The sequence below is a fragment of the Elephas maximus genome, chromosome 2, assembly GCF_024166365.1.
Source record: "Elephas maximus indicus isolate mEleMax1 chromosome 2, mEleMax1 primary haplotype, whole genome shotgun sequence".
NCBI classification, from domain to species: domain Eukaryota; kingdom Metazoa; phylum Chordata; class Mammalia; order Proboscidea; family Elephantidae; genus Elephas; species Elephas maximus.
Genome location: NC_064820.1, coordinates 119,892,267 through 119,919,747, shown reverse-complemented (window position 1 = coordinate 119,919,747; position 27,481 = coordinate 119,892,267). Strand labels below are relative to the sequence as shown.

At 39.1% G+C, this 27,481-nt stretch overlaps 1 protein-coding gene across 13 annotated transcripts in view; it reads left to right on the top strand.

The window, feature by feature from the left end:
- The window catches only part of TMEM232 (transmembrane protein 232), a 409,022-nt gene that overhangs the window by 64,365 nt on the left and 317,176 nt on the right, over window positions 1-27,481 (top strand). For 12 of the 13 annotated variants that reach the window (XM_049871958.1, XM_049871892.1, XM_049871926.1 and 9 more), the window contains 3 exons: window positions 19,085-19,196; window positions 21,115-21,220; window positions 24,051-24,208. In XM_049871958.1, the coding sequence (XP_049727915.1) occupies window positions 19,085-19,196; window positions 21,115-21,220; window positions 24,051-24,208 (376 nt within the window). The remainder of the gene's footprint in view (window positions 1-19,084; window positions 19,197-21,114; window positions 21,221-24,050; window positions 24,209-27,481) is intronic. The other variant, XM_049871935.1, reaches the window with a different exon arrangement.

The window sequence follows — 27,481 nt, the reverse complement described above, 5'->3', positions numbered from 1 at the left end:
AGGATTGTTTGCATGGAAAAGTCACCATTCAAATTAACTCAAGCAAAGAAAAAAAAAAAAAACTTAATGAACAGACATAGGGCTAGCTCATGAAATCTATGAGCAGAAGGTATAGCCAGACCTCATTTGTTGATTGAGTACTCACTTTGTGTTCTCTACCAGATGCTAGAGATAAAATGGTCAACATGACAGACATTTCCACTAGACTACAGATTTAAAGAGTAGGGACTCTTACATTAGTAAATCACCCAACAAGCTTTAACTGGAGTCTACAATGGTGAATAAGACAGAAAGCAGTTTTCTGAGATTTGGAGTGCTTTGTTGTCTTGAACAAACTGTCACTAAAACTCACCTCTTGAGTCTTCATGACCTTTCAGCGCCAACATCAACTAATTAAAGTCTCAGGCAAGTATTTAAAATCCCTGGAGGGAGGATTGTATTGGTCCAGCCGGAGTCAGATGTCTACTATGACCCAATCAGCTATGGTGACTGGAGATGGAGTCATATGGAACTAAGATAGAAGGCTGATCTACCTGAATTTATACTCAAAATTGTATGTATTTGAATTTCATGGTGTATGTCTTTCCTGAATCCCCTTAAATCATATTGACTGTTTCTTCTTTCCATCTTTTCTCCTAACTAGGATTTGTCCAAAGATCTCCCTTTGACTCTTTTTTCCCCCTCAATATTCTTCCTCTTATGATTTCATGGTTTTTACTATCACTGATATATAGATGAAGCTGAAATCTCTATTTCCAGATCTTCTCCATTTCCTAATATCTGCCTCACAAACCCGTATGGATTATATACCTCTCCACTTGGATGTCTCACAGGTAAATCATACTCTGTATGTCCAGAATGGCACAGATTATCTGCCCAAATTCCTCACATCCAGCTCTCTTGATGGCATCCCCTACTTCTTACCACTTAGGCTCAAAATCTTGAAGACATCTGTATACCCACTCTCATGGTTTCTTTTCTCACATCCCATTGGTTGTCAAGCCCTTTTGGCCAATCCACCTAATCTCTCACATCCATTTACTTTTCCTCATTAAATTACCCAAACTGAAATTCATACATTTACTACTGCTTGCCTGAACTGTTGAAGCAATTGCCCTACTGTTTAACAATGGCCAACCCTTACTCCATTTAACATAAGGCTTTCAGTTTTGTTATTTTAAGGCTTCTGGGTGTTGTCCTCATCTGCCTAATCAAAGCTGAATCACGATTATATTTCTGTTCTAATCATATCACTCCTTTGCTCAGTGACTCCCTATTATTTATCAAATAACAACCATGTCTATGAATAAAATAGAAGTAGGGTCTACTACAACTAAGAAAATCTGAAATAGCAAGACATGCAAAATAGTTTATTTCTCTGGATATAATCCGTCCAGAGCTGGTATGATGATCCAGGACCTAGGTTCCTTTTCTTTATTTATGTGTGTATGTGTGTGTGTGTGTTTAATTGTACTTTAGATAAGGTTTACAGAACAAATTAGTTTCTCATTAAACAGTACACACATTGTGTTATGACAGTGGTTAACAACCCCACGACATATCAACACTCCTTTCTCGACCTTGGGTTCCCTATTACCAGCTTTCCTGTCCCCTCCTGTCTTCTAGTCCTTGCTCCGAGGCTACTGTGCCTGTTTAGTCTCATTTTGTTTTATGGGCCTGTCTAATCTTTGGCTGAAGAGTGAGCCTCAGGAGTGACTTCATTACTGAGCCAAAAGGGTGTTCAAGGGCCATACTCACAGGGTTTCTCCAGTCTCTGTCAGGTCTGGTCTTTTTTTGTGAGTAGAATTTTGTTCTACATTTTTCTCCAGCTCTGTCTAGGACCCTCCATTGTGATTCCTGTCAGAGCAGTCAGTGGCAGTAGCTGGCCACCATCTAGCTGTACTGGACTCAGTCTGGTGGAGGCTGTGGTAGATGTAGCCCATTAGTCCTTTGGACTAATCTTTCCCTTGTATGTTTAGTTTTCTTCATTCTTCCTTGCTCCCAAAGGGTGAAACCAGTTAAGTGTCTTAGATGGCTGCTCACAGGCTTTTAAGACCCCAAATGCTACTTATCAAAGAAAAATGTAGAACGTTTTCTTTATAAAGTATGTTATGTCAATTGAGCTAGATGTTCCTGGGGACCATGGTCCCCACTGCCCTCAGCCCAGGAGCTCGGTCCCTCAGGGAGTTTAGATATGTCTATGGAGCTTCCATGACCTTGCTTTGTACAAGTTGTGCTGATTTCCTCAGTAGTGTGTACTGTTTTGCCCTTCATCAAAGTTACCACTTATCTATTGTCTATTTAGCGTTTTTCCAGCCTCACCCCGCTGCTCTGTTGTAACCTTCAAAGATTGTTTCTTTTTGTGTGTAAAACTTTTCAGGAGTTTTTACAATAGTGGTCTCATACAATATTTGTTCTTCTGTGATTGAATTATTTCACTCAGCATAATGCCTTCCAGATTTATCCATGTTATGAGGTGCCTCGCAGATTCATCATTGTTCTTTATTATTGCATAATACTCCATTGTGTATATGTACCATAGTTTACCCATTCATCTGTTGGGCATCTAGGTTGTTTCTTTTTGCTATTGTGAACAATGCTGCAGTGAACATGGGTGTTCATATATCTATTCATGTGACGACTCTTATTTCTCTAGACTATATTCCTGGGAGTGGGATTGGTAGATCATATGGTATTTCTATTTCTAGCTTCCTCAGGAAGTGCCCTATCGTTCCCCAAAATGGTTGTACCATTTTGCATTCCCACCAGCAGTGCATAAGAGTTCCAATCTCCCTGCAGCCTCTCTGACATTTGTTATTTCCTCTTTTTTTGATTCGTGCTAGTAATGCCAGGGTAAGATGGTATCTCACTGTAGTTTTGATTTGCATTTCTCTAATGTGATCGCAAGCATTTCCTCATGTGTCTGTTGGCTTCTTTAATGTCTTCTTTGGTTAAGTGTCTATTCATATCCTTTGCCCATTTTTTAATTGGATTATTTGTCTTTTTCTTGTAGAGGTGTTGGACTTTCCTGTAGATTTTAGAGATTAGACCTTTGTCTGATTTGTAATAGACAAAATTTTTTTCCCGGTCTGTAGGTTCTCTTTTCACTCTTTTGGTGAGATCCTTTGATGAACATAAGAGTTTAATTTTTAGAAGATCCCAGTTATCTAGCTTATTTTCTGGAGGTTGTGTGTTATTGGTTATGGTTTGTATCCTGTTAATGCTGTGTATTAGGGTCTCTAGCGTTGATTGCATTTTTTCTTCTATGAACTTTATACATTTTGGCTTTATATTTAGGTTTTTGATCCATTTGTATTAGCTTTTGCATATGGTGTGAGGTATGGGTCCTGTTTCATTTTTTTGCAGATGGACATCCAGTTTCACCAGCAACATTTGTTAAAAAGGCTGTCTTTTCCCCATTTGATGGACTTTAGGCCCTTGTCGAAGATCGGGTGACTGTAGGTGGATAGTTTTGTATTTGGGTTCTCAATTCCGTTCCGTTGGTCAATGTATCTATTGTTGTACCAGTACCAGGCTGTGCTGGCTACCGTAGCTGTATAGTAGGTTCTGAAGTCAGGTAGTGTGAGTCTTCCTACTTTATTCTTCTTCTTCGGTAGCGCTTTACTTATCTGGGGCTTCTTCCCTTTCCATATAAAGTTAATGATAATTTTTCCCATCTCTTTAAAGAATGTTGTTGGTGCTTAGAGCAGGATTGCATTGTATTTGTAAATTGCTTTGGGTAGAATTGTCATTTTCACAGTGTTGAGTCTACCTATCTATGAATGTGGTTATGTTTTTCCATTTATGTAGCTCTCTTTTGGTTTCTTGCAGTAGTGTATTGTAGCTTTCCTTGTATATAGGTCTTTTACGTACCTGGTTAGATATATTCCTAAGTGGCTGTTATAAAGGATATTGTTGTGAAGGATATTGTTTTTCTGATTTCCTTTTCATCACCCTCTTTATCGGTGTATAGGAATCCAACTGATTTTTGTACCTTTATCTTGTATCTTGCTACTCCGCTGAATCTTTCTATTAGTTCCAGTAGTTTTCTCATGGAGTCTTTTGGGTTTTCTATGTATAGTACCATCTTATCCACAAATAGGGAGAGTTTAGCTTCTTCGTTATCAATTTGGGTGCCTTTTATTTCTTTTTCTTGCCTTATTGATCTAGTTAGAACTTGCAGCACAATGTGAAATAGAAGTGGTGATAAAGGGCATTCCTTGGCTTGTTCTTCTCAAGGGGAATGCTTTCAGCCTCTCTCCATTAAGAACGATGTTGAGTGTTGGTTTCGTATAGATGCCCTTTATTATTATGTTGAGAAATTTCCCTCCAATACCTATTTTATTGAGAGCTTTTATCAGCAATGGGTGTTGAACTTTGTTGAATGCCTTTTCTGAGTCTACTGAGATGATCATGTGATTGTTTTCTTTCCTTTTATTTATGTGGTGGATTACATTGATTGATTTTCTAATGTTGCACCATCCTTGCATACCTAGTATAAATCCCACTTGGTCGTTATGTATTATTATTTTTTATACTGATGCTGAATTCTATTGGCTAGAATTTTGTTGAGAATTTTTGCATCTATATTCATGAGAGATATCGGTCTGTAATTTTCATTTTTTGTGGTGTGTTTACCTGGTTTTGGTATCAGGGTTATGCTGGCTTTATAGAATGAATTCGGTAAGTTTCGCTTCCTTTTCTATGATCTGAAATAGTTTGAGTAGTACTAGTGTAAGTTCTTCTCTGAATGTTTGGCAGAATTCTCTGGTGAAACCATCTGGGAAAGGGATTTTTTTTGTTGTTGGGAGTTTTTTTTTTTTTAATTGTGGTAAACGTATAGGTAACAAAACATTTGCCATTTCCACAGTATTCACATGTACAGGTCAGTGACATTAATCGTGTTCATCATGTTGTTCAGCCATCACCATTAACCGCTCCCAAATTTTTCCATCACCCTTAGTAACTTTTTTTTTAAAGTAGTTCTAGATTTTATTTACTTTTGGTAGCATATATTTAACAATATATTTATTTATTTCTAAATTTTTCTTGTGCTTTAGGTGAAAGTTTACAAATCAAGTCAGTATCTCATATAAAACCTTATCTATACCTTGCTATATACTCCTAGTTGCTCTCCCCCTAATGAAACAACACTTTCCTTCTCTCCAGCCTGTGTTTCCGTGTCCATTCAGTGGCCTTCTGTCCCCCTCGGCCTTCATATCTGCCCTCCAGACAGGAGCTATCCAGATAATCTCATGTGTCTACTTGATCCAAGAAGCCCACTCCTCACCAGTATCATTTTCTGTGTTGTCGTCCAGTCCAATCCCTGTCTGAAGAGTTGGCTTTGAGAATGGTTCCTGTCTTGGGCTAACAGAAAGTCTGGGGACCATGACCTCTGGGATCCCTCTGGTCTCAGTCAGACCATTAAGTCTGGTCTTTTTATTAGAATTTGGGGTCTGCATCCCACTGCTCTCCTGCTCCTTCAGGGATTCTCTGTTGTGCTTCTTGTCATGGCAGTCATCGGTTGTGGATGAGCACCATCTAGTTCTTCTGGTCTCAGGCTGATGTAGTCCTTGCTTTATGTGGCCCATCCTGACTCTTGGGCTTATACTTACCTTGTGTCTGCGGTGTTCCTCATTCTCCTTTGCTCCATGTGGGTTGAAACCAATTGTTGCACCTTAGATGGCCGCTGGCTAGTGTTTAAGACCGCAGATACCACTCTCCAAAATGGGATGCAGAATGTTTTCTTAATAGTTTTTATTATGCCACTTGACCTAGATGTCCCCTGAAGCCGTGGTCCCCAAACCTGTTGGGAGTTTTTTTTAATTACATTTCAGACTCTCCTCTTGTTATGAACCTGTTCAGATTATCAACATCATTTTGTGTTAGTTTGGGTAGGTGTGTTTCTAGAAATTTGTCCATTTTCTCTAGGTTTTCAAATTTGTTGGAGTATATTTTTTCACAATACTCTGTTATGATCCTTTTTATTTCAGTTGGGTCTGTTGTGATGTCCCCCATTTCACCTCTTATTTGGGTTATATGCATCCTTTCCTGTTTTTCTTTTGTCAGTTTGGCTGGTGGTTTGTTGATTTTGTTGATACTTTCCCAAAGAACTAACTTTTGGTTTTGTTGATTCTTTCTGTTTTTCTACTCTCTATTTCATTTATTTCTGCTCTGATCTTTATTATTTCCTTTCTTCTGGTGCCTGTGGGCCTTTTTTTTTTTTTTTTTTTTTGGTGTTCTCTTTCTATTTGTTCGAGTTGTGTAGCTAAGGCTTTGATTTTGTCTCTTTCTTCTTTTTTTGATATGTGTAGCTATTGCTATAAATTGACCTCTGAGGACTGCCTTTGCTGTGTCCCAAAGGTTTTGGTATGATGTTTTTTCATTCTTGTTTGATTCTAGGAATTTTTTGATTCCATCTCTGATTTCTTCTATTACGCAGTGGTTTTTAAGCAGGCTGTTACTCGGTTTCCATGTAATTGATTTTTTTTTCCTTGCTGTTCCTTTTGTTAATTTCTACCTTGATGGCATTCTGGTCAGAGAAGATACTTTGTGTTATCTCAGTGTTTTGAATTTTGTTAGGGGTTGCTCTGTACCTAAAATGTGGTCTATTCTGGAGAACATCCCATGTGCTTTGGAAAAGAATGTGTACTTTTTAGCTGTTGAGTGTTCTATATATGTCTATGAGGTTAAGTTGACTGATTGTGCCCTTTAGCTCTTCTGTATCTTTGTTGAGTTTTTTTCTAGATGTTCTGTCCTTTACTGAGAGTGGTGTGTTGAAGTCTCCTATTATTATTGTGGAACTGTCAGTTTCTCTTTTCAGTGCTGTTAGAGTTTGTTGTATGTATTTCAGACCCTGTCATTGGGTGTGTAGATGTCTGTTATGGTTATGTCTTCATGCTGGATTGTCCCTTTAATTATTATATAGTGCCCTTCTTTGTCTTTTATGGTGGATTTTGTGATGCTGACGTTTTCTTTGTTCCTCTTACTTTCCTGTGCTGAATTCCTTTTGTTTGTGTGTGTGTGTATGTGTGTGTGTGTGTTTTGATGAGTAGGTTTGTTAACTTTCTTTGTGGTTACCTTGAAATTTACCCTTATCTTCCTAGGTTTGAACCAGTCTATTACTTGGTATCACCTTGCCTTCCTCTCCATTAGAAAGTTCTATACCTATACTGTTTATTCCCTCTTATATATTTTTGGGTTTGTTGTCATTTACAAATTAACCTCTCTGGTTCCCTTCTGTAATTCCTTTAGTTTTGGAGAGTCCTTGAGAGTTCATTTTCTAGGTTGGTATCTGGTTGGTGCAGTCTCGTGTCCTAGACTCAGGCTGTGGTTTGATGTTGTTTATTCCCAAACCAAAGGACCCCCTTTAATAATCCTTATAAGTTTGATTTGGATTTTACATATTCCCTTAATTTCTGTTTACCTGGGAGCATCCTAACTTCACCATCGTATTTGAATGAATGTTTTGTAGGATATATTATTCTTGGTTGGCAGTTTTTTTATTTCAAGATTTTATATATGTTATCCTGTTGCCTTCTTGCCTGCATGGTTTCTGTCAAATAATCAGAGCTTAGTCTTATTGTTTCCTCTCTGTATGGGACTTTTTGTTTTTCTCAAGTTGCTCTCGATGTTCAATCAGTTTTTCAGTGACCCTCTCTGTGTTTTCCATTTTCTCCTCCTGTTCTGGAACTCTTTTCACTCACAAGTTATTGCTTTTGATTGTATCCCACATGATTCTTAGGGTTTATTCTTTTTTTTTTTTTTTCGGATTTTTTCTTCAAACAAGGTTGTATCCAAGAATTTGTCTACGGTTACGCTGATCCTGTCTTCCATTGTTTCAAACCTGCTCCTCAGCCCTTCTGTGACACTGTCCATGGCTGAAATCTTGTTGTTTATCTTTTGGATTTCTAATTGTTGTTTTTGTATGAATTCTATTTGTGAATTTATTTTGGCATTTTGTTCCTGTATTATTTTCCTGAATTCTTTAATTTTTTTGTCTGTATTTTCCATGAATTTGTTTACCTTTTCCATGAATTTGCCTATTTTTTCCTCATTTTTGCTTGCTTCGACTCTTGTATAGCTCTGAATGTTGGAGATTTGAATTCTCTGTCAGGTAGTTGTAGTGCCTTTTCTTCTATTGGAAAGTCATCTGGTGTTTTATTTTGGATGCCTTCTGGAACCATCTTGCCCTCTTTATATGTTTTGATATTGTCTGCTGTCTTTGGGACATTCAGTAGTTATTTTCTTCATTTATTAATTGTAGATTGTTTCATCCCGATTTTTTGTTTTATTTGGCTATGTCTGAGCAGGCAGGGTCTATGTTCTTTTTTGTTTGCTCATCTGTGGGCACAGTACTTTTCACCTCCTTGTCCAATGGGCAGGGCCAGTCACTCAGCTATGGTGAAGCAGGGCAGGTCCAGCTGAAGGGAGGGGACTGGTATGGGTTTTTTTTGGCACGTACTGGGGCTGACAGGGTGGATCGGGTATCAGTGCAGGGCAGGTTCTGGTAGGCCACGCCTGTGTTGCTCGGGGGTGTGATGTTCAGGACACGGTACAGGGAAGCAGGAAGGAGTGGGGAGGTTGTGATGTGTGGAACTAAGATGGATGTGGCAAATGAGAGTGAGGAGAGGGAAGCAGGAGTCAAAAAACAAACAAAGAAACCAAAAAATGAGGAAAAAAAAGAAAAAGTATGAAGGGAGCTTGCCTTTGAAGTGGAGAGATAAGAAACTTAGAAATGGAGAAAAACAAAAAGAAAAAAAAAAAGAAAAAAGTTTGGAAAAAAAGAAAAGAAAAGTGCCCAGGGATCCCACCAGTGCAACTGTGAAGAATGGGGAAGTGGCTCCCAGGCTGTGCAGTACAGCCTGGCTAGAAGGAGCTCCCAAGCCACGCAAAGAAAAAGAAGAGCAAACAAACAAAACAAAAAAAAGGAATACCCCCAGGGCTCCCACCAACACGGCTGCACAGACCAGGGAAGTGGCTCCCAATCTGGGCAGTACAGCTCGGTTAGAAGGGGCTCTCAAGTCTTGAAAATAGAAAGAAATCAAACAAAACAAGACAAAATAAAAAAGGCCCAGGGGATCCCACCAGTGTGGTGGCGTGGTCTGGGGAGCAGTTCCCCAGCTGAGTGGTGCTTCACAGCCTTTCAAGAAGAAGCAAAGCTGGCACACAGAGCCAGGTGTTCTAGAGGAAGGAGGGGGAGGTGGTGATAGGCAGAGAGGAAACCGAGAGAAGCCTAATAAAGCAACACCAGCAACAAACAATTGGCACTGATGGAGCTGGTCAGTGTGGGTGAGGCAAATCCAAGCCCTGGCCAAGAGACTGCGGCTGGCAGGAAGTGGCGGAGACAGAGCAGGGGGAAGAAAGCTGCGGGGTGGGAAAGCGTATATTGCTGGTTTCCAGGTGCTCTGTCTCCTGCTGGGAGTTCCGTGAAGCTATTTTCCCTTACTCCCTGTCTGCTGATTTCTGACAGGAGTCCAAGATGGCAGATCCATGCTGTGTTAGCTGATAGGGGACCTTCCCACCTATCTCTCCTCACTCTCTGTTCTCTGTTAGTTTCTTCTTCCATTTGGTGCTTGGCTGAGCTCTTTATCGCTTCATTTGATGCTTAGGGTTCCAGGATTGACATTTGTCTGTGTTTTACTTAGTTTTTTGGATCTTTGCTGTGGAGGGATGTCGTGGTTCTTCTGTCTATAGTGCCTTGTTGGCTCCACCCCAGGTTCCTTCTATTTAACTGCTCTGCTGCACATGTCTTGCTCTTAAAGCCATCTCATGGTCCAAATGACTGCTGGATCTCCAGCTACGGCAGTTTTATTACATGCAGCAGGATAGAGGAAAGGAAGAAGAAGGGATTTTACCCTTTTCAGGGAACATCCTAAAAGTACTTCCTGAGTATTACTTACATCCTACTGGTTGGACCTTAGGCATATATGTCATAGGTAATTGCAAAGAGAAATCTTTTAGTAAGAAAAGGGGGAGAGTAGACACTGGTGTAGGCAGCTTTAAGTCTCTGCTGCAGCTTGCCTGGGGGATTTACAATTAACTTCATCCAAAGAATTTGGTCTTTGTCCTTGGTTCCTGAGAGATAACCTCTGAAACCTTAGAATTTCCCTAGTACTTGAAGCATCTTTGATGAGGGCTTCAGTCCACACCTACCTAACAGGTTATGCTAATGAATTGACTCTTGGGTGAGTGCTAACCAGGCCAGAAAGACCCACCATGTGATATCAGTTGACCTCAGCGTAGTGTTGAGTTCAGTTAATCATACCTACATAATGAGGTTCCAATAAAGGCTCTGGACATGCGCTTCCTAGTTCATGGTAGACACCTGTACACATATCAAACAATATCAAACAATATTCTGTTGTGAGTCACAGGGTTTTTATTGGCTAATTTTCAGAAGTCAATTGCCAGGCCTTTTGTCTGTCTTAGTCTGGAAATTCCACTGAAACCACCTGTCCACCCTGCTGTTATTTGAAAGACTGGTGACATAGCTTCTGACATCATAGCAATGTGCAAGCCACCATGGTATGACAAACTGACAGGTGGCTGGTGGTCTCGGGTATTTATCATTTATGTCCTGTCCTTCTAGTCCAGATATAATGTACCAATCAGAGGTCATTTTTACCATATGCAGTGGTTCCAGTAACACAGCTGACATTCCATTTTTATTAGGTTTTCGGGGGAACTAGAAAGTTAACCCAAATTTGCTCACTGAAAGCAGAGAATGTATTTTTCACTCTTTATTCACAGATGTTCCACACTTGTTGGTCCATGTAGATGGACATTTGGTTTGCTTCCAGATTTTTGCTCTTATGAAAAATGCTGCTTTAAACATTCTTGTACTTGTTCCCATAACACATAGGTGCACATATTTCTATTGGCTATGTATCAAGGGTATCATAGGGTCACTATGAGTCAGAATCGACTCGATGACAACAGGTTATATATCAAGGAATGCGATTGCTGAGTAAGTGGTTATCTCTCTCTTCAGCCTTGGTAGATGAAAGCCAACTGATGCCCAAGGTGGTTGTACCAATTTATACTACCAGAAGCAGTTTATAAATATTCTTGTTACTGCACATGGAAAAAAACAAAAAACAAAACCCTGTTGCCATCGAGTCAGTTCCAACACATAGCAACCCTACAGGGAGTAGAACTGCCCCACAGAGTTTCCAAGGAGCACCTGGTGGATTCAAACTGCCGACCTTTTGGTTAGCAGGTGTAGCACTTAACCACTATGCCACCAGGGTTTCCACATGGAAATAGAGGAATGGTATAATTAATTCACAAAAGGAGAAATCCAAGTGGCCAATAAACATGTGAAATGATGGTCAACCTCAAATAGGGAAATTCTAATCAAAACTGCAATTATAATTAAATTTATCAAAAGTAAATGGTTAACGGGACTACATTCTTGGGACTCCTGCAGCATTTTGTACAGATAGGGAGATTAGAGTTATTTTAGACTCTTTATCTGGAGCAGGCCCATGTAGATCAAAGAAATCTGATCCTAGATAGGTACTGTCAAGGAGGATTTTTTTCCAACCCTCTATCAGGCAATTATCTCCAAGAATAAGAGTTGAATGGAGAACAGAAACCCAGGGATGTAGTTACTCATTTCAAAACACTCAATTCTAGCAAATTTTGTGAGTCTAATTTCTCAACTCTTCCACTCTTCTGCTGTAAGCTCCCATAAGGGTAGAATTGTCTGTCTTTTTTTATTCACCATTTTCTCTCCAGTGCAAAGCTCAATGCCTAATGTATAGTAGACATTCAACAAATGTTTACTGAATGAATGTGTGGATAACTGCCCATTTTAGGATGGCAGTTAAATAATCGTTTATTTCATAAATTTTCCTTTTCTGGGATGGCTATATTTGGCTCCAGCTTACAGAACATTTCACCTTTGCTTCTGCTCAGCATTGTCATTACTTTTGGGTACATCTGTCTCCTCAGTAGGGCTGTGGGCTACTCAGAAGTAAAATCTGATTTTTATTCACATTTTCACTCTGTACCTCACAGAACAGCTGATTTAGTAAGTTATAAATATAGTTGTTGTTGTTGTTAGGTGCTGTCAAGTCAATTCTGACTCATAGCAACCCTATGAACAACAGAATGAAACACTGTCTGGTCCTGTGCCATCCTCACAATTGTTATGCTTCAGCCCATTGTTGCAGTCCATGTGGTTGAGGGTCTTCCTCTTCTTCGCTGACCATCTACTTAACCAAGCATCATGTCCTTCTCCAGAGGCTGATCCCTCCCAATAACATGTCCAAAGTATGTGAGATGTAGACTTGCCATTCTTACTTATGAGGAGCATTCTGGTTGTACTTCTTCAAGACAGATTTGTTTGTTCTTTTTGTAGTCCATGATATATTCAGTATTCTTTGCCAATATCACAATTCAAATGCGTCAATTCTTCTTCAGTTTTCCTTATTCATTGTCTAATTTTCATATGCTTATGAGGCAATTGAAAACACCTTGGCCTGGGTCGGGCACGCGTTAGTCCTCAAGGTGACATCTTTCCTTTTCAACACTTTAAAGAGGTCTTTTGCAACAGGTTTCCCCAATGCAATGCGGCTTTTGATTTCTTGGCTGCTGTTTCCATGGCTGTTGATTGTGCATCCAGGTAAAATAAAATCCTTGACAACGTCAATATTTTCTCCATTTATTATGATGTTGCTTATTGGTCCAGTTGTGAGGATTTTTGTTTTCTTTATGTTGAGGCGTAATCCATGCTAAAGACTGTGGTCTTTGATCTTCATCAGTAGGTGCTTCAAGTCCTCTTCACCTTCAGTAGGCAAGGTTGTGTCATCTATATAACGCAGGTTGTTAATGAGTCTTCTGCCAGTTCTGATCCCCCATTCTTCTTCATGTAGTCCAGCTTCTCCGATTATTTGCTCAGCATACGGATTGAATAAGTATGGTGAAAGGATACAACTCTGACACACACCTTTCCTGACTTTAAACCACACAGTATCCCCTTGTTTTGTTCAAATGACTGCCTCTTGATCGATATACAGGTTCCTCGGGAGCATAATTAAGTGCTCTGGAATTTCCATTCTTTGAAATGTTATCCATAATTTGTTATGATTCACACGGCCAAATGCATTTGAGTAGTCAATAAAACAGGCAAATATCTTTCTGGTATTCTCTGCTTTCAGCCAAAATCCGTCTTACATCAGCAATGATATACCTGGTTTCATGTCCTTTTCTAAATCTGGTTGAATTTCTGGCAGTTCCCTGTTGATGTACTGCTGCAGCCACTTTTGAATGATCTTCAGCAAAATTTTACTTGCTTGTGATATTAACTATATTGTTCAATGATTTCTGCATTCAGTTGGATCACCTTTTTATTTTATTTTCCATTGTATTTTAGGTGAAAGTTTATACTTCAAGTTAATTTCTCATACAAACATACATACACATATTGTTATATGACACTAGTTGCAATCCCTATAATGTGACAGCACCCTCGCCCTTGCCACCCTTGGTTTCCTGTGTCCCTCCAACCAACTCCTGTCCCTTCCTGGCTTCTCATCATGCCTCCAGACAGGAGTTGGTCTCATGTATCTGCCTGAACTAGGATGCACACTCTTCATGAGTATTTTATATTTTATAGTCTAGTCTAACCTTTGCCTGAAGAGTAGGCTTCAGGAATGGTTTTAGTTCTGGGCTATCAGAGCATCCAGGGGCCATGGTTTCAAGGGAGGATCACCTTGCTTGGTAATAGGCATAAATATTGATCTCTTCCAGTCGGTTGGCCGAGTAGCTATCTTCCAAACTTCTTGGCATACACGAGTGAGCACTTCCAGCGGTGCAACCATTTGTTGAAACATCGCAGTTGGTGTTCCGTCAACTGGATCCTTGTTTTCACCAGTGCCTTCAGTGTGACTTGAACTTCTTCCTTCAGTACCATCAGTTCCTGATCATATGCTTTTGAAATGGCTGAACTTCGACCAATTCTTTTTGGTATAGTGACTCTGAATATTCCTTCCATCTTCTTTTGATGCTTCCTGTGTCGTTTAATATTTTCCCTGTAGAATCCTTCAGTATTGCAACTCGAGGCTTGAATTTTTTCTTCAGTTCTTTCAGCTTGAGAAATGCCAAGCGTGTTCTTCCCTTTTGATTGTCTATCTCCAGGTCTTTGCTCATGTTGTTATAATACTTTGTCTTCTCGAGCTGCCCTTTGGAATCTTCCTTTCAGTCCTTTTACTTCATCAGTTTTTCCTTTTGCTCTAGCTATTTGACATTCAAGAACAAGTTTCAGAGTCTCTTCTGACATCCATTTAGGTCTTTTCTTTCTTTCCTGTCTTTTTAATGACCTTTTGCTTTCTTCATATATGATGTCTTTGATGTCATTCCACACCTCATCTGGTCTTTGGTCATTAGTGTTCAACGTGTCAAATCTATTTTTGAGTTGTTCTCTAAATTCAACTGGGATATACTCAAGGTCGTACTTTGGCTCTCGTGGGCTTGTTCTCATTTTCTTCAGTTTCAGCTTGAATGTGCGTATGAGCAATTGATGGTCTGTTCCACAGTCGGCCCCTGGCCTTGTTCTGACTGATGATATTTACCTTTTCCATCGTCTCTTTCCACAGATTTGATTTCTGTGCATTTCATCTAGCGAGGTATGCAAGTATAGTCGCTGTTTATGTTGGTGAAAAAAGGTATTTGCAATGAAGAATTTGTTGGCTTTGCAAAATTCTGTCATGCCATCTCCAGCATCATTTCTATCACCAAGGCCATATTTTCCAACCACCAATCCTTCTCTGTTTCCAACTTTCAGTTCCAATCACCAGTAATTATCAATGCATCCTGATTGCATGTTCGACCAATTTCAGACTGGAAGGTTGGTATAACTTCAATTTCTTCATCTTTGGCCTTAGTGGTTGTTGCGTAAATTCGAATAATAGTCGTGTTAACTGGTCTTCCTTGTAGGCATATGGATATTATCCTATCACTGACAGTGTTGTACCTCAGGATAGGTCTTGAAATGTCCTTTTTGACAATAAATGCAGCACCATTTCTCTTCAAGCTGTCATTCTGGCATAGATTGTCTGATTCAGAATGGCCAATACCAGTCCATTTCAGCTCAGCTGCCTAGAATATCGATGTTTATGCATTCCATTTCATTTGTAATGCTTTCCAGTTTTCCTACATTCTATGTTCCAATTATTAATGGTTGTTTGCAGCTGTTTCTTCTCATTTTGAGTCATGCCACATCAACAAATGAAGGTCCCAAAAACTTAACTTCACTCATGTCATTAAGGTCGACTCCATGAGTTGGGTCCTTCTTCCTAGTCTGTCTTAGTCTGGAAGATCAGCTGAAACCTGTCCACCTGGGTGCCCCTGCTGGTATTTGAATACTGGTGGCGTAGCTTCCAGTATCACGGCAACACGCAAGCCCCCACAGTACAACATAACTGACAGACGCGTGGGGGTCAATATAGTAGGTTCTTGAAAAAGTATTTTATGTTTACAGACCACAGCTTCTAATGGCATGACTCCAGTAATCATTTGATCACACAAAAAATACAATTAATTGATTCTACTACCTACTCACTATTCCTCTCACACCACTTTTGAACCTTTGCCAATCTTAAATTATGTGATCCATCACTGTGATCACTGTATACTTTCTCCTGCCTACACCCTCAACTTATTTTTCCTACCTCTCTTTGAAATCCTTGTTAACTCTGTCTACATTTACCTGGTAGAATCCTATATATTCACAAGGCTTTGAAGAAAATATGTGTGCTTTGTTGTTGTTAGGTGTTGTCGAGTTGGTTCCTACTCATAGCGATGCTATGTTCAACAGAACCAAACACTGCCCGCTCCTGCGGCATCCTTACAATCATTGTTATGCTTAAGCTTATTGTTTCAGTCACTGTGTGAGTCCACCTCGTTGAGGGTCTTCCTCTTTTCTGCTGACATTGCACTTTGCGAAGCATAATGTCCTTCTCCAGGGATTGATCCCTCCTGACAACATGTCCAAAGTATGTAAGACACAGTCTTGCCATTCTTGCTTCTACGGAGCATTCTGGTTGTACTTCTACTAAAACAGATTTGTTTGTTCTTTTGGCAGTTCATGTTATATTCAATATTCTTGGCCAACACCACAATTCAGAGGCGTCAATTCATCTTCGGTCTTCCTTATTCATTGCCCAGCTTCCACATGCATATGATGCAATTGAAAATACCATGGCTTGGGCCAGGCACACCTTAGTCTTCAAGGTGACATCTTTACTCGTCAACACTTTAAAGAGGTGCTTTCCAGCAGATTTACCCAATGCAGTGTGTCTTTTGATTTCTTGACTGCTGCTTCCATGGCTGTTGATTGTGGATCCAAGTAAAATGAAATCCTTGAGAATTTCAATCTTTTCTCCGTTTATCATCATGTTGCTCATTGGTCCAGTTGTGAGGATTTTTGTTTTCTTTATGTTGAAGTGCGATCCACACTGAAGGCTATAGTCTTTGATCTTCATTAGTAAGTGCTTCAAGTCCTTTTCACTTTCAGCAAGGAAGGTTGTGTCATTTGCATAGCACAGGTTGTTAATGAGTCTTCCTCCAATCCTGATGCCCCGTTCTTCTTCATGTAGTCCAGCTTCATGGATTATTTGCTCAGCATACAGATTGAATAGGTATGGTGAAAGAATACAACTGTGACTCACATCTTTCCTGACTTTAAACCAATCAGTATCCCCTTGTTCTGTCCAAACAACTGCCTCTTGATCTATGTAAAGGTTCCTCATGAGCACAATTAAGTGTTCCGGAATTCCCATTCTTCGCAACGTTATCCATAATTTGTTATGATCCACACAGTCGAATGCCTTTGCATAGTCAATAAAACACAGGTAAACATCCTCCTGGTATTCTCTGCTTTCAGCCAGGATCCATCTGACATCAGCAATGATATTCCTGGTCCCACGCCCTCTTCTGAAACCGACCTGAATTTCTGGCAGTTTCCTGTCGATATACTGCTACAGCTGTTTTTGAATGCTCTTCAGCAAAATTTTGCTTGTGTGTGATATTAATGATATTGTTCTATAATTTGCAGATTCTGTTGGATCACCTTTATTGGGAATAGGCATAAATATAGATAACTTCCAGTCAGTTAGCCAGGAAGCTGTCTTCCATATTTCTTGGCATAGATGAGTGAGCACCTCCAGTGCTGCATCTGTTTGTTGAAACATCTTAATTGGTATTCCATCAGTTCCTGGAGGTTTATTTTTTGCCAGTGCCTTCAGAGCACCTTGGACTTATTTCTTCAGTACCATTGGTTCCTGACTATATGCTATCTCTTGAAATGTTTGAACATCGACTAATTGTTTTTGATATAATGACTGTGTGTATTCCTTTCATCCTCTTTTGATGCTTCCTGCGTCGTTTAATATTTTCCCCATAAAATCCTTCACTATTGCAACTCGAGGCTTAAATTTTTTCTTCAGTTGTTTCAGCTTGAGAAATGCTGAGCGTGTTCTTCCCTTTTGGTTTTCCATCTCCAGCTCTTTGCACATGTCATTATAATACTTTACTTTGTCTTCTCGAGCTGCAATTTGAAATCTTCTGTTCCGTTATTTTGCCTTCTTTCACCAACATAGACGGCGACTTTACACATGGACCTTGCCAGATGGAACACACGAAAATCAAATTGACTACATCTGTGGAAAGAGACTGTGGAAAAGCTCAATATCACTAGTCAGAACAAGGCCAGGGGCTGACTGTGGAACAGACCATCAATTGCTCATATGCAAGTTCAAGCTGAAACTGCAGAAAACCAGAGCAAGTCCACGAGAGCCAAAATATGACCTTGACTATATCCCACCTGAATTTAGAGACCATCTGAATAATAGATTTGACGCCTTGAACACTAGTGACCGAATACCAGATGAGCTGTGGACATCATACATGAAGAAAGCAAAAGGTCATTGAAAAGGCAGGAAAGAAAGAAAAGGCCAAGATAGAGGTCAGAGGAGATTCTGAAACTTGCTGTCGAACATCGAGCAGCTAAAGCAAAAGGAAGAATTGATAAAAGAATATGTGTGCTAGTGACTCCAAAATTGATAGATCTAGCCTGAAACTTTTCCCTGAAATTTAGACTCATATATCCAACTGCCTATTCCATGTCTCCTCTTGAATGGCAATGGTCATGTCAAATATAATGTGTCCAATACCGAACTTACACTCTGCCTTCACCCCAAACCTGCTCATCCAGCAGTCTTCCCCATCTAATTCCATCTTCCCAGTTACTCAGGTCAATCATGACTCCTTTCTTTCTGTCACACCTCATTTTTAATTCATTCATCTGGTTGATCAAAGCTAGTATCAAATTTCAAAATATATCCATTATCCAAATTCTTCTGCTTAGTTACATTGCCATCATCCAGATCGGAGACACCATTGCCTCTCACTGAACTGCTTGTGTGCTCCCTTTCTTGCCACATCCCATTCCCCACTCCCCACTTCCCAGTATTCCCCATCCCCCTGTTCTCAACACAGCAACTGGGGTAATTCTGTTAAAACTTATGTCCAGTCATGCCACACCTCTTCTCACAGCTCTGCAATAGCTTCTTGTCTCACCCAGAGTCAATCTGGCTACTCGTTACCTCCTTTCTGATGTTCCCCCCCTTGCCCCACCTTGCTCATTGACGACATCCACAGTTGAACTGATACTGCTTGCATGAAGGGAGTAAAAATTTTGCTTAACTTTAACCAACACTGATTTATGTGAGAGAACTTATCAGTCTTCAACATAATAGAAACTGTTCTGGATTTTGCCTATGAAGAAGGCATATACAAACAAGACTTCTGGCAACCATCACAGTTTCCCCCACCCACCCCCAGAGGCCAAAAATATCTTCGTCCTCTTAAAAACTATGTTCCTCAATCCAAGAGAATGACAAGATAAATCTAGGAGGCCTGCATATATGTATTTTTGTTTTTCTGATTTTTTTGTCTGAAATATTCTTTTTAAAAAGTCAAAGTACCTTTTCTAGAAAATAGTTATACTTAGCTGCTGTAAGTTGATAAATTAAATACTGGAACTGATAGCTGTAATTACTTATTTATTTTTATTTAGACCATCATATTCAGTCACAAGAGAATGCATCTTGAAATTTAACCATACAGAGAACCTAAGAGAGAAGGAACGGTTAAAGGAACAACTTACAAAAAATATTCTTAGATGTAAGGTAATGGTATACTATTGGATTGCATTTGTATGTGAAATTTTTCTTCTAGCGGGTGGATGATTACACATTCTAAAATATTGGAAGAAAATATAAGTATGCATATTTTCTTTAGTTACAAATAGTCAGTTTAGAATATCAATGCAAATTAAAGTTAAAGATTGTAACCAAATCAATGTCAGGTGGCTTTTTAGCTGAAGATTTCCCAGAAATTATTGGAGAATATAGCTATTGACAACAGTCCAAGAGTCCACAGCAAAATATCAAAGACTGGCAAATAAATCATCATGAAAAATTTTCCTGAAAAAATTTAACTACGATATGTTGTTGTTGTTAAGTGCTGTTGATTGGTTCTGGCTTATAGCGACCCTATGTATAACAGAATGAAATATTGCCTGGTCCTGTGCCATCCTCATGATCTTTGTTATGGTTGAGCCCAGTGTTGCAGCCACTGGGTCAATCCATCTGGTTGAGGGTCTTCCTCTTTTCCACTCACGCTCTACTTTACCAAGCATGATGTCATTCTCCAGGGACTGATCCCTCCTGATAACATCCAGAGTATGTGAGACAAAGTCTCGCCATCCTTGCTTCCAAAGAGCATTCTGGCTAAGATATGATATGACCCAAAATGGAAACAAAGCCTTTCTAAACATTCACTAAACACACACAAAATACTCTTGTTCTTTGTGATGAACTGTTCTTCACCTACCTTACAAAAAATAGTCTTTAAAGCATTAGTTCCCAAATTTTGAAATAAGTATCCAAAGAGAACAGGAAGTGAAATAAGTCCTTGCCTTTTCTTTCCTACATTAGACTCAGTTTAAGTTGGGCAGAGAAATAATATATATGTGATTTTACTTTTGATACCAAATACTTAATGAAGTAAAAGCTGCATAAAAGTAGTGCATAAATTAAATCACCTGTTTTACTCCCAGTATTTTGATGCATAATTTCATGTATATTTAAACTTTTGAAAAACTTATTTTTAAAAATTTGATTAGAAAAAAGAATATACTTGGGAGCCCTGGTGGTGCAGTGGTTAAGAGTTACGGCTGCTAACCAAAGGTTGCTCGTTGGAATCCATCAGCCGCTTCTTGGAAACCCTATGGGACGGTTCTACTCTGTTCTGTAGGGTCGCTATAAGTCAGAATTGACTTGGTTTGGTTTTTGGTTTTTCATGAGTATGCATGCAGTCAAGTGCCAGGAAGAACACTTACTAGTGAGCTTCTGGCTGATTGCCCCTGGGAAATGGGCCTAATAGGGAAGACAGGCGGGTGTACCCTGGACAATCTTGATTATCTCTTTCACATTCATCACTGTTGGCTCATTGACACCAAAGTAGCTGGAGTTTTTCCAGAAATTGACATCAAACTAGTTTCTGTTTAATCACATTTCCTTGTTACTTTCCCTTATAAAGTCAGGGATGCACTCTCTTAGGGGGTAAATGAGATAAAAGTAATTACTAGAAAGTAAAGTGAGAGAATTATTTTCAGCAAATGATTAATGATACTACTCAGGATATTAGGAACTCTGGTGGCTCAGTGGTTAAGAGCTTAGCTGCTAACCAAAAGGTTGGAAGTTCAAATCCACCAGCCGCTCCTTGAAAATCCTGTGGGACAGTTCTACTCTGTCCTATAGGGTCACTATGAATCGGCATTGACTTGATGGCAGCGAGTTTGGTTTTGACTCAGAATATTAAACATTTTCTACATTTTAACCCTAATTCAACTTCAGTAAAATGTCAAAAATAAAAACTAAAAAATATAAAGTTTTATACAACTCTGGCCACAGAGCATCAGCATCATAGAATGACTTTCAGAATATAATTAAGGGATAATCAAATTTTAAAAAATCAAATAAATAAGTAAATAATAAAAAGCTGTATGCTTTGGTTTGCCTCTATCTTGCTTTCCCATAACAGAGAAGATTGGGTCTCAGAACCTTAGGCTCTGGAAAGCATGTGAATATCCCTGGTGGGTGGATTGAAGCAACGTATCTGGCTCAGTGCAAGGGAGACATCCAAGAAGGTATGTGCTCTAACTAAGCTCCTCTTAATTACTCTACTTTCTAGGTTAGCAGTGAAGGCATAATTTGAGAACTTTAACTTCTAGACTTTGTACAGGGGCCAAGAAAAGTTTGCCTTTCTCTATTGGAACTTCTTATGTTTCATTATGAAAGTTCCTTTTATGATTTTGAATTTGTGAATTTGACTACTCAACTTTTTAATTACAAAATTGTTTTAAAAGCTTTTGCTCAACAAGTCTTTATTACTTTTTTCTAAAATTAGTAACTAATTAAAAAAGCAATATAAAATATCGTTTAGTGATTTTGAAATAAAATAGGCATTATACTTTAAAGAAACCTGTTTAAGCATTTTATAATAATTCTTGCTCATAGAACATTAATCAATGGCCATTTATTTTTCACTTATGTTAAACAGCAAGCTTTATTCATTTCCTTTTCATTTATCACTTCCCATTCACATGTTTCCTTTCAAACCACGCTCCAACAAATCTAAAAAAGAAATTTAAAAACATTATTTTTAAGGGAATAAAATTCCTTCTATCATTATCCTAAATTTTATGAGTACACCTTTTTAAATGAGTTTTAGAGTGTTAACCACATGAAGTCAGAGAGTATTTGCTGTGTAAATTGTGTTTTGTAGTGCTGTCTGGGCGCTCTCAAGCAATAGGAAAAGAGCTATTTTGTATTTAATTTGCATTTCTGGCACTTAATCACAGTGCCATCCACAGCCTGACCTCTATTAAATATTTAATGACATTGGGGTAAGCACTCTTGGTTGCCCAACCAGCAGGTGATTCCTCTTCTTTATCAATTAATCCTCAGTTATGTTCAGATCCCTAATGGTAAAAATGGTTTGCACTCAATTGCTAACCTAAAGGTTAGCAGTTCAAACCCACTCAATGGTACCATGGAAGAAAAGGCTTCTGTTAATATGACAGCCAAGAAAACTTTATGGAGCAGTTCTAATCTGGGGGGTTGCCGTGAATTGGAATTGACTCCAGGGCAGTGGGTTCTTTATGTTCAGATATCCTGCAGTGATGTGATTGAGAAAAAGACTGGCCATTGCCCAGCCCCAGGGGGTGAATTGTGGTTGATCTAAGCCAATCATGGCAGTTCCCTTTTTTTATGTTCAGATCCCTAGTGGTAAAAATGGTTTGCACTCAATTGCTAACCTAAAGGTTAGCAGTTCAAACCCACTCAATGGTACCATGGAAGAAAAGGCTTCTGTTAATATGACAGCCAAGAAAACTTTATGGAGCAGTTCTAATCTGGGGGGTTGCCGTGAATTGGAATTGACTCCAGGGCAGTGGGTTCTTTATGTTCAGATATCCTGCAGTGATGTGATTGAGAAAAAGACTGGCCATTGCCCAGCCCCAGGGGGTGAATTGTGGTTGATCTAAGCCAATCATGGCAGTTCCCTTTCACTTACCAGTGACAGGATTATGGATGGCAACATGAGGTTGTCTGGACCAAAGAAGTGTAAGCATAGATTTGTTTTGGCTACTTTTTGTTGACATGGTTTTGAGAAAGAAATGCCTGGGTAGAAAGCATCCCCTTCTCTCCCCACCCCCTTCTTTATTCCTACCTAAATTATTTCGTTTTTTAAGAACATGATGCCTGGGGCTTGTGTGGTTTCACAGTCCATCACAGTACCATCAAGGGGAGCTAGAAGATGAAAAAAATAAGCACGTAGAAAGTAGTTATATAAGCCAACCCTGGAACCTTTCTAACTCTGATCTCGTGAAGAGTAAACATCCTTATTTTGAAGATAGTTATGGTTGAGTTTTCTGTTGCACATAGCCAAAAGCATTTTAACTCATTCAGATGGTGAGCTCTAAATAGCACCTTAAATATGATTTCTTCTCACCAGCTCCAGCACTAAAATAATCTCCTAATTAGTCACCTGCCTGTACTTCTGCCCACTTCTTGTTCTGCAGTTCACCGCTACTCAAAGTGACCATTCTAAAGCTAAAATCAGTTCCATTGGCTTCTCGTTACAGTTAAAATGAGCCCAAACTGTATATTGTGGCCTGAAAGGCTCTGAATGGTCTGGTTCCTGGCTGCCTTGCCTACTTATTCGTTATGCTCCAGCCAGACTGGACTCCTTTCTGTTCCTTGAACATGCCAGGGTTTTTCATTCCTCAAATTCTTGCATTTGCTGTCCTTTCCCAGATTATTAATGGCAGCTCCTCAAATCCTTTGTAATGACCTGAGGTACTATTCTCTCTAGATTCTTAACTCCTTGTTCTTCCTCTTCCAGCTATGCCTGGTCCTCTTTCCTTTGCGTCAGTTTTCTAGTCTTCCACTCTTTTATACCATTTATCTTTAGCCCTGCCTTTCATCGTCCAGTTCTGTCATATTTCCCTACCATTATATGTGTGTGGTGTCCTGATCAATTTAGTGTTGACTGGGACAGCTGGGGATCCTCAGACATTTCTCTTCTTCTCTATATAACCTCTTCAGCTTGGTGATTTCTGAGTAGTTGGACTTCCTACACGGCACCTTAGGCTTCCAAAGCTAGTATCTTGACAGCAAAAGACCCAGGAAGAAGCTTGTCTTTTCTTATCTAGCCTCCGTGTATGTCATGCTGTGTCAGTTCTACCACATTCTATTGGTTGAAGCAGTCACAAGGCCTGCTCAGGCTCAAGGGGAGGGTCCACAGACTTCGCCTCTTAATGAAAATGAAAGGAGTGTCAAAAAACTTGTACATATGTTTTTAATTTACAACCTGGTCCTGGTGACTGAACACATAGTTGATTGCAAGAATTAATTGTACCGTGTAGAAAAATTGCGGGATGTTTAAATGATAGAGTCTACTTTTTAATATTTCAGAAGCTTTAAATGTGCTTTATGACTCCCTGGACCATGCTTCCTTTGATTACTGTCAGCTACCTGCCTTATTTTTTGTTGCGGAATCAGTTTTATATAGGCTCTGTTGTGATGCATTCCAAAAGACGTACTTATATTCGGTTGAAATGAAGCTGGCGAAGGTATGTTTTAAAATTTTGTTTATTTGCTGCGTCTACTATATGTAGCCACATGACATCAGTTTTAGAGTCTAGACAGGCTATTTGATTTTATTATGGCATATCCTCTTTTTTTGTAGTTTATTTTTTGTAAACGTGAGTAATACATTAATATTTGGTAGGCAAATGGAGATAGTTTGAAGAAATACACTATCATGAACTATGTAAGAAAATAATATCTAATTAAAAACTAAGTTTATACTTACTGTTTGGATATGTTTGTGTGTGTGTGTGTGTGTGTATGTTTTAAGGCTTTTTCCTATGCCACTTTCTTTTCCATTTAAAAAGGCTGACAGATAACTTTTAAGTGGTCATCCAATTTGGAAAGATGAGTTGTTCTCTCAATGTTTTGTCACTTTAGAGCTATAAGGTAGGGAACTGCCTTTAGTAGCATTTACTGTCCTTGTTTTATAACGTTTTGGAAGTCATATGGTTCCACTACCGGTAATGATCATGGCTGATTGCTGCAAAATTTATTATTAGTCAAATAAATTTAGCTTAACTACTGATTTTAATGTAAAAAAAGAAAAGAAAAACCAGACGGTTTTCCTTAATATCAGATAGATATTAAGAGACAATTGAAATTAATTATGATGTTTCTTACAAAAATGTGTTTTTTAATTTCATTTTGACTATGAACTGTTAAAAGCCAAGCATGAGAGACTATTCATCAGTCAGTAGGGCCTTTTTGGGAGGTGGTGTATTTCAGTCCTTAGAAATCCAGCCTACATACCCTCTGACAGGTCTGGGGGCAAGACTTACAGGTACCAAGCAAGAGAAGATACAGAAAGCACAAAATAGAAATTGAACATGCAAAGAACTGAGGTTTGCATAGAGGAGGGATTGGAGAAAAAGAGACCAGGTATTATTTGCCGATAGCCTTCTTGGGATAATGAGGTTGTGGTGATTTTTTTTTTTTTCCTTTCTTTTTTGTGTGTTTCTCAAACTTTCGGTTATGGATGTATATTGCTTTTATAATGGGGGAAAAAAAGAATGGAAAAACTGAGAACAAGTCTGGCTTTGCTTCCTTTTTCTTATCTCCTTTAGTGACCTTTCTCCCTTTCCTGTCTTTTCTATTTCTGATATCAATAAAAATAGCATAAAATTAAGTTTAAACCATTGAACCCATTGCTTGTACTTTATACTCACCATGCCATTTGACTTGTAAGAGATTTCTGTATCTTCCCATTTGAAAGGTTAATCCACTCACACAGGTTCATACAGCAGCTGAAACACTTAAATAGCACTTCGCTATGCACCAGGCACAATTCCAGGTCCTTTAGATATATGAATTTATTTACTCCTCACAACAATCTTAGGTGGTAGGTGCTTTTGTTATACGCTGTTTTACAGAGGAGGAAACTGTGGCATAGAAAGTTTAAGTGACTTTCTCAAGGTTTCAGCCAATAGGTGGCAGAGATGTTTTTGAAAGCCAGGCATTGAGTTCCAGGATACAATAGGCTCTTTTGTTGTTGTTGTTAGGTGCTATCGAGTCTGTTCCGACCCACAGTGGCCCTGTGCACAATAGAATGAAACACTGCCTGTGTTGCGCCATCCTTACAATTGTTATACTTGGGCCCATTGCTGCAGCTGCTGTGTCAGTCCACCTCGTTGAGGGTCTTCTTCTTTTCCACTGACCCTGCACTTTGCCAAGCATGATGTCCTTCTCCAGGGACTGATCCCTCCTGACAACATATCCAAAGTATGTAAGATGCAGTCTCACCATCCTTGCTTCTAAGGAACATTCTGGTTGTACTTCTTCCAAAACAGATTTGTTTGTTCTTTTGGCAGTCCGTGGTATATTCAATATTCTTCACCAACACCACAATTCAAAGGCGTCAATTCTTCTTGGGCCTTCCTTATTCACTGTCCAGCTTTCACATGTATATGATGTGATTGAAAATACCATGGCTTGGGTCAGGTGCACCTTAGTCTTCAAGGTGACATCTTTGGTTTTCAACATGTTAAAGAGGTCCTTTGTAGCAGATTTACCCGATGCAACGTGTGTTTTGATTTCTTGACTGCTGCTTTCATGGGTGTTGATTGTGGATCCAAGTAAAATGAAATCCTTGACAACCTCAATCTTTTCTCCATTTATCATGATGTTCCTTATTGTCCAGTTGTGAGCATTTTTGTTTTCTCTATGTTGAGGTGAAATCCATACTGAAGGTGGTGGTCTTTGATCTTCATCAGTAAGTGCTTCAAGTCCTTTTCACTTTCAGCAAGCAAAGTTGTGTCATCTGCATAACACAGGTTGTTAATGAGTCTTCCTCCAATCCTGACGCCCCATTCTTCTTCATATAGCCCAGCTTTTGTAGGCTCTTAGCCATGATGTAACAGAACTACCTTGGTTCTCTGATTTAGTAAATTTTGGAGCTAATTCTTTATTGTTCTAGGTAATGTAAACTCATTGGTGAAAATAAGCATGTTCTGTATCATAAGTACCTTTTATTTCAGGCAAAAAATCATTTCAGTTGTACTCTTTGCCCTTGTAGAGTTTTTATTATTTATCTAGAAGTCAGTTGGAAACTTCCCTTTTGCTCTTCTCTTTTTGACAGAATAGGATATTGAAAGATATTGTCATGGAGGTCACCTAACTCTATGCACACCATTTTGTTCCTGCTTTTTTGATAAAGTAGTAAAGCTTGGGGTTGGGTAGAGCTGGGAACATCTGGTTCATTATTATTTCCTTTCATATTTTGTGTGCATTCTTTCCCCCTTATCTACTGCATATAGTAGAATCTTCCCAACTATTGAAGTCTGCTCACTACAGTGTAGAGAATAGCATATAATTGGCCATAGTTGAATATATTTTAGATAGAGATATAGTCAGTATTCCTCAAGCTTCTATGGAAGGAAATGGAACATATAATCAACGTAAAATACAACACATAAAAAATATTACCCAGCATTTTTGTTTCACAGTGAGCTAAAGGTGTCAGAAGAAATAAAGAGAAGAAGAGATGGAAATAGAAGTAGAGAAAGGAGAAGACACAACAGAAAGAAAAGATGAGAGAACAGAGAAAGAGAAGTTGACATGCAGGCAAAGCCTGAGTGATCAAGCTACAGAGAAATGTTGTTGTTAGTTGCTGTCCAGTTGATTCCTACCCATGGCAACCACACTTGTTACAGAGGAGAACTGCTCCATAGGGTTTTCTTGGCTACAGTCTTAGTGGAAGCAGATTGCCAGGCCTTTCCTTCCGTGGTACCACTGGCAGGTTTGAATTGCCAACCCTT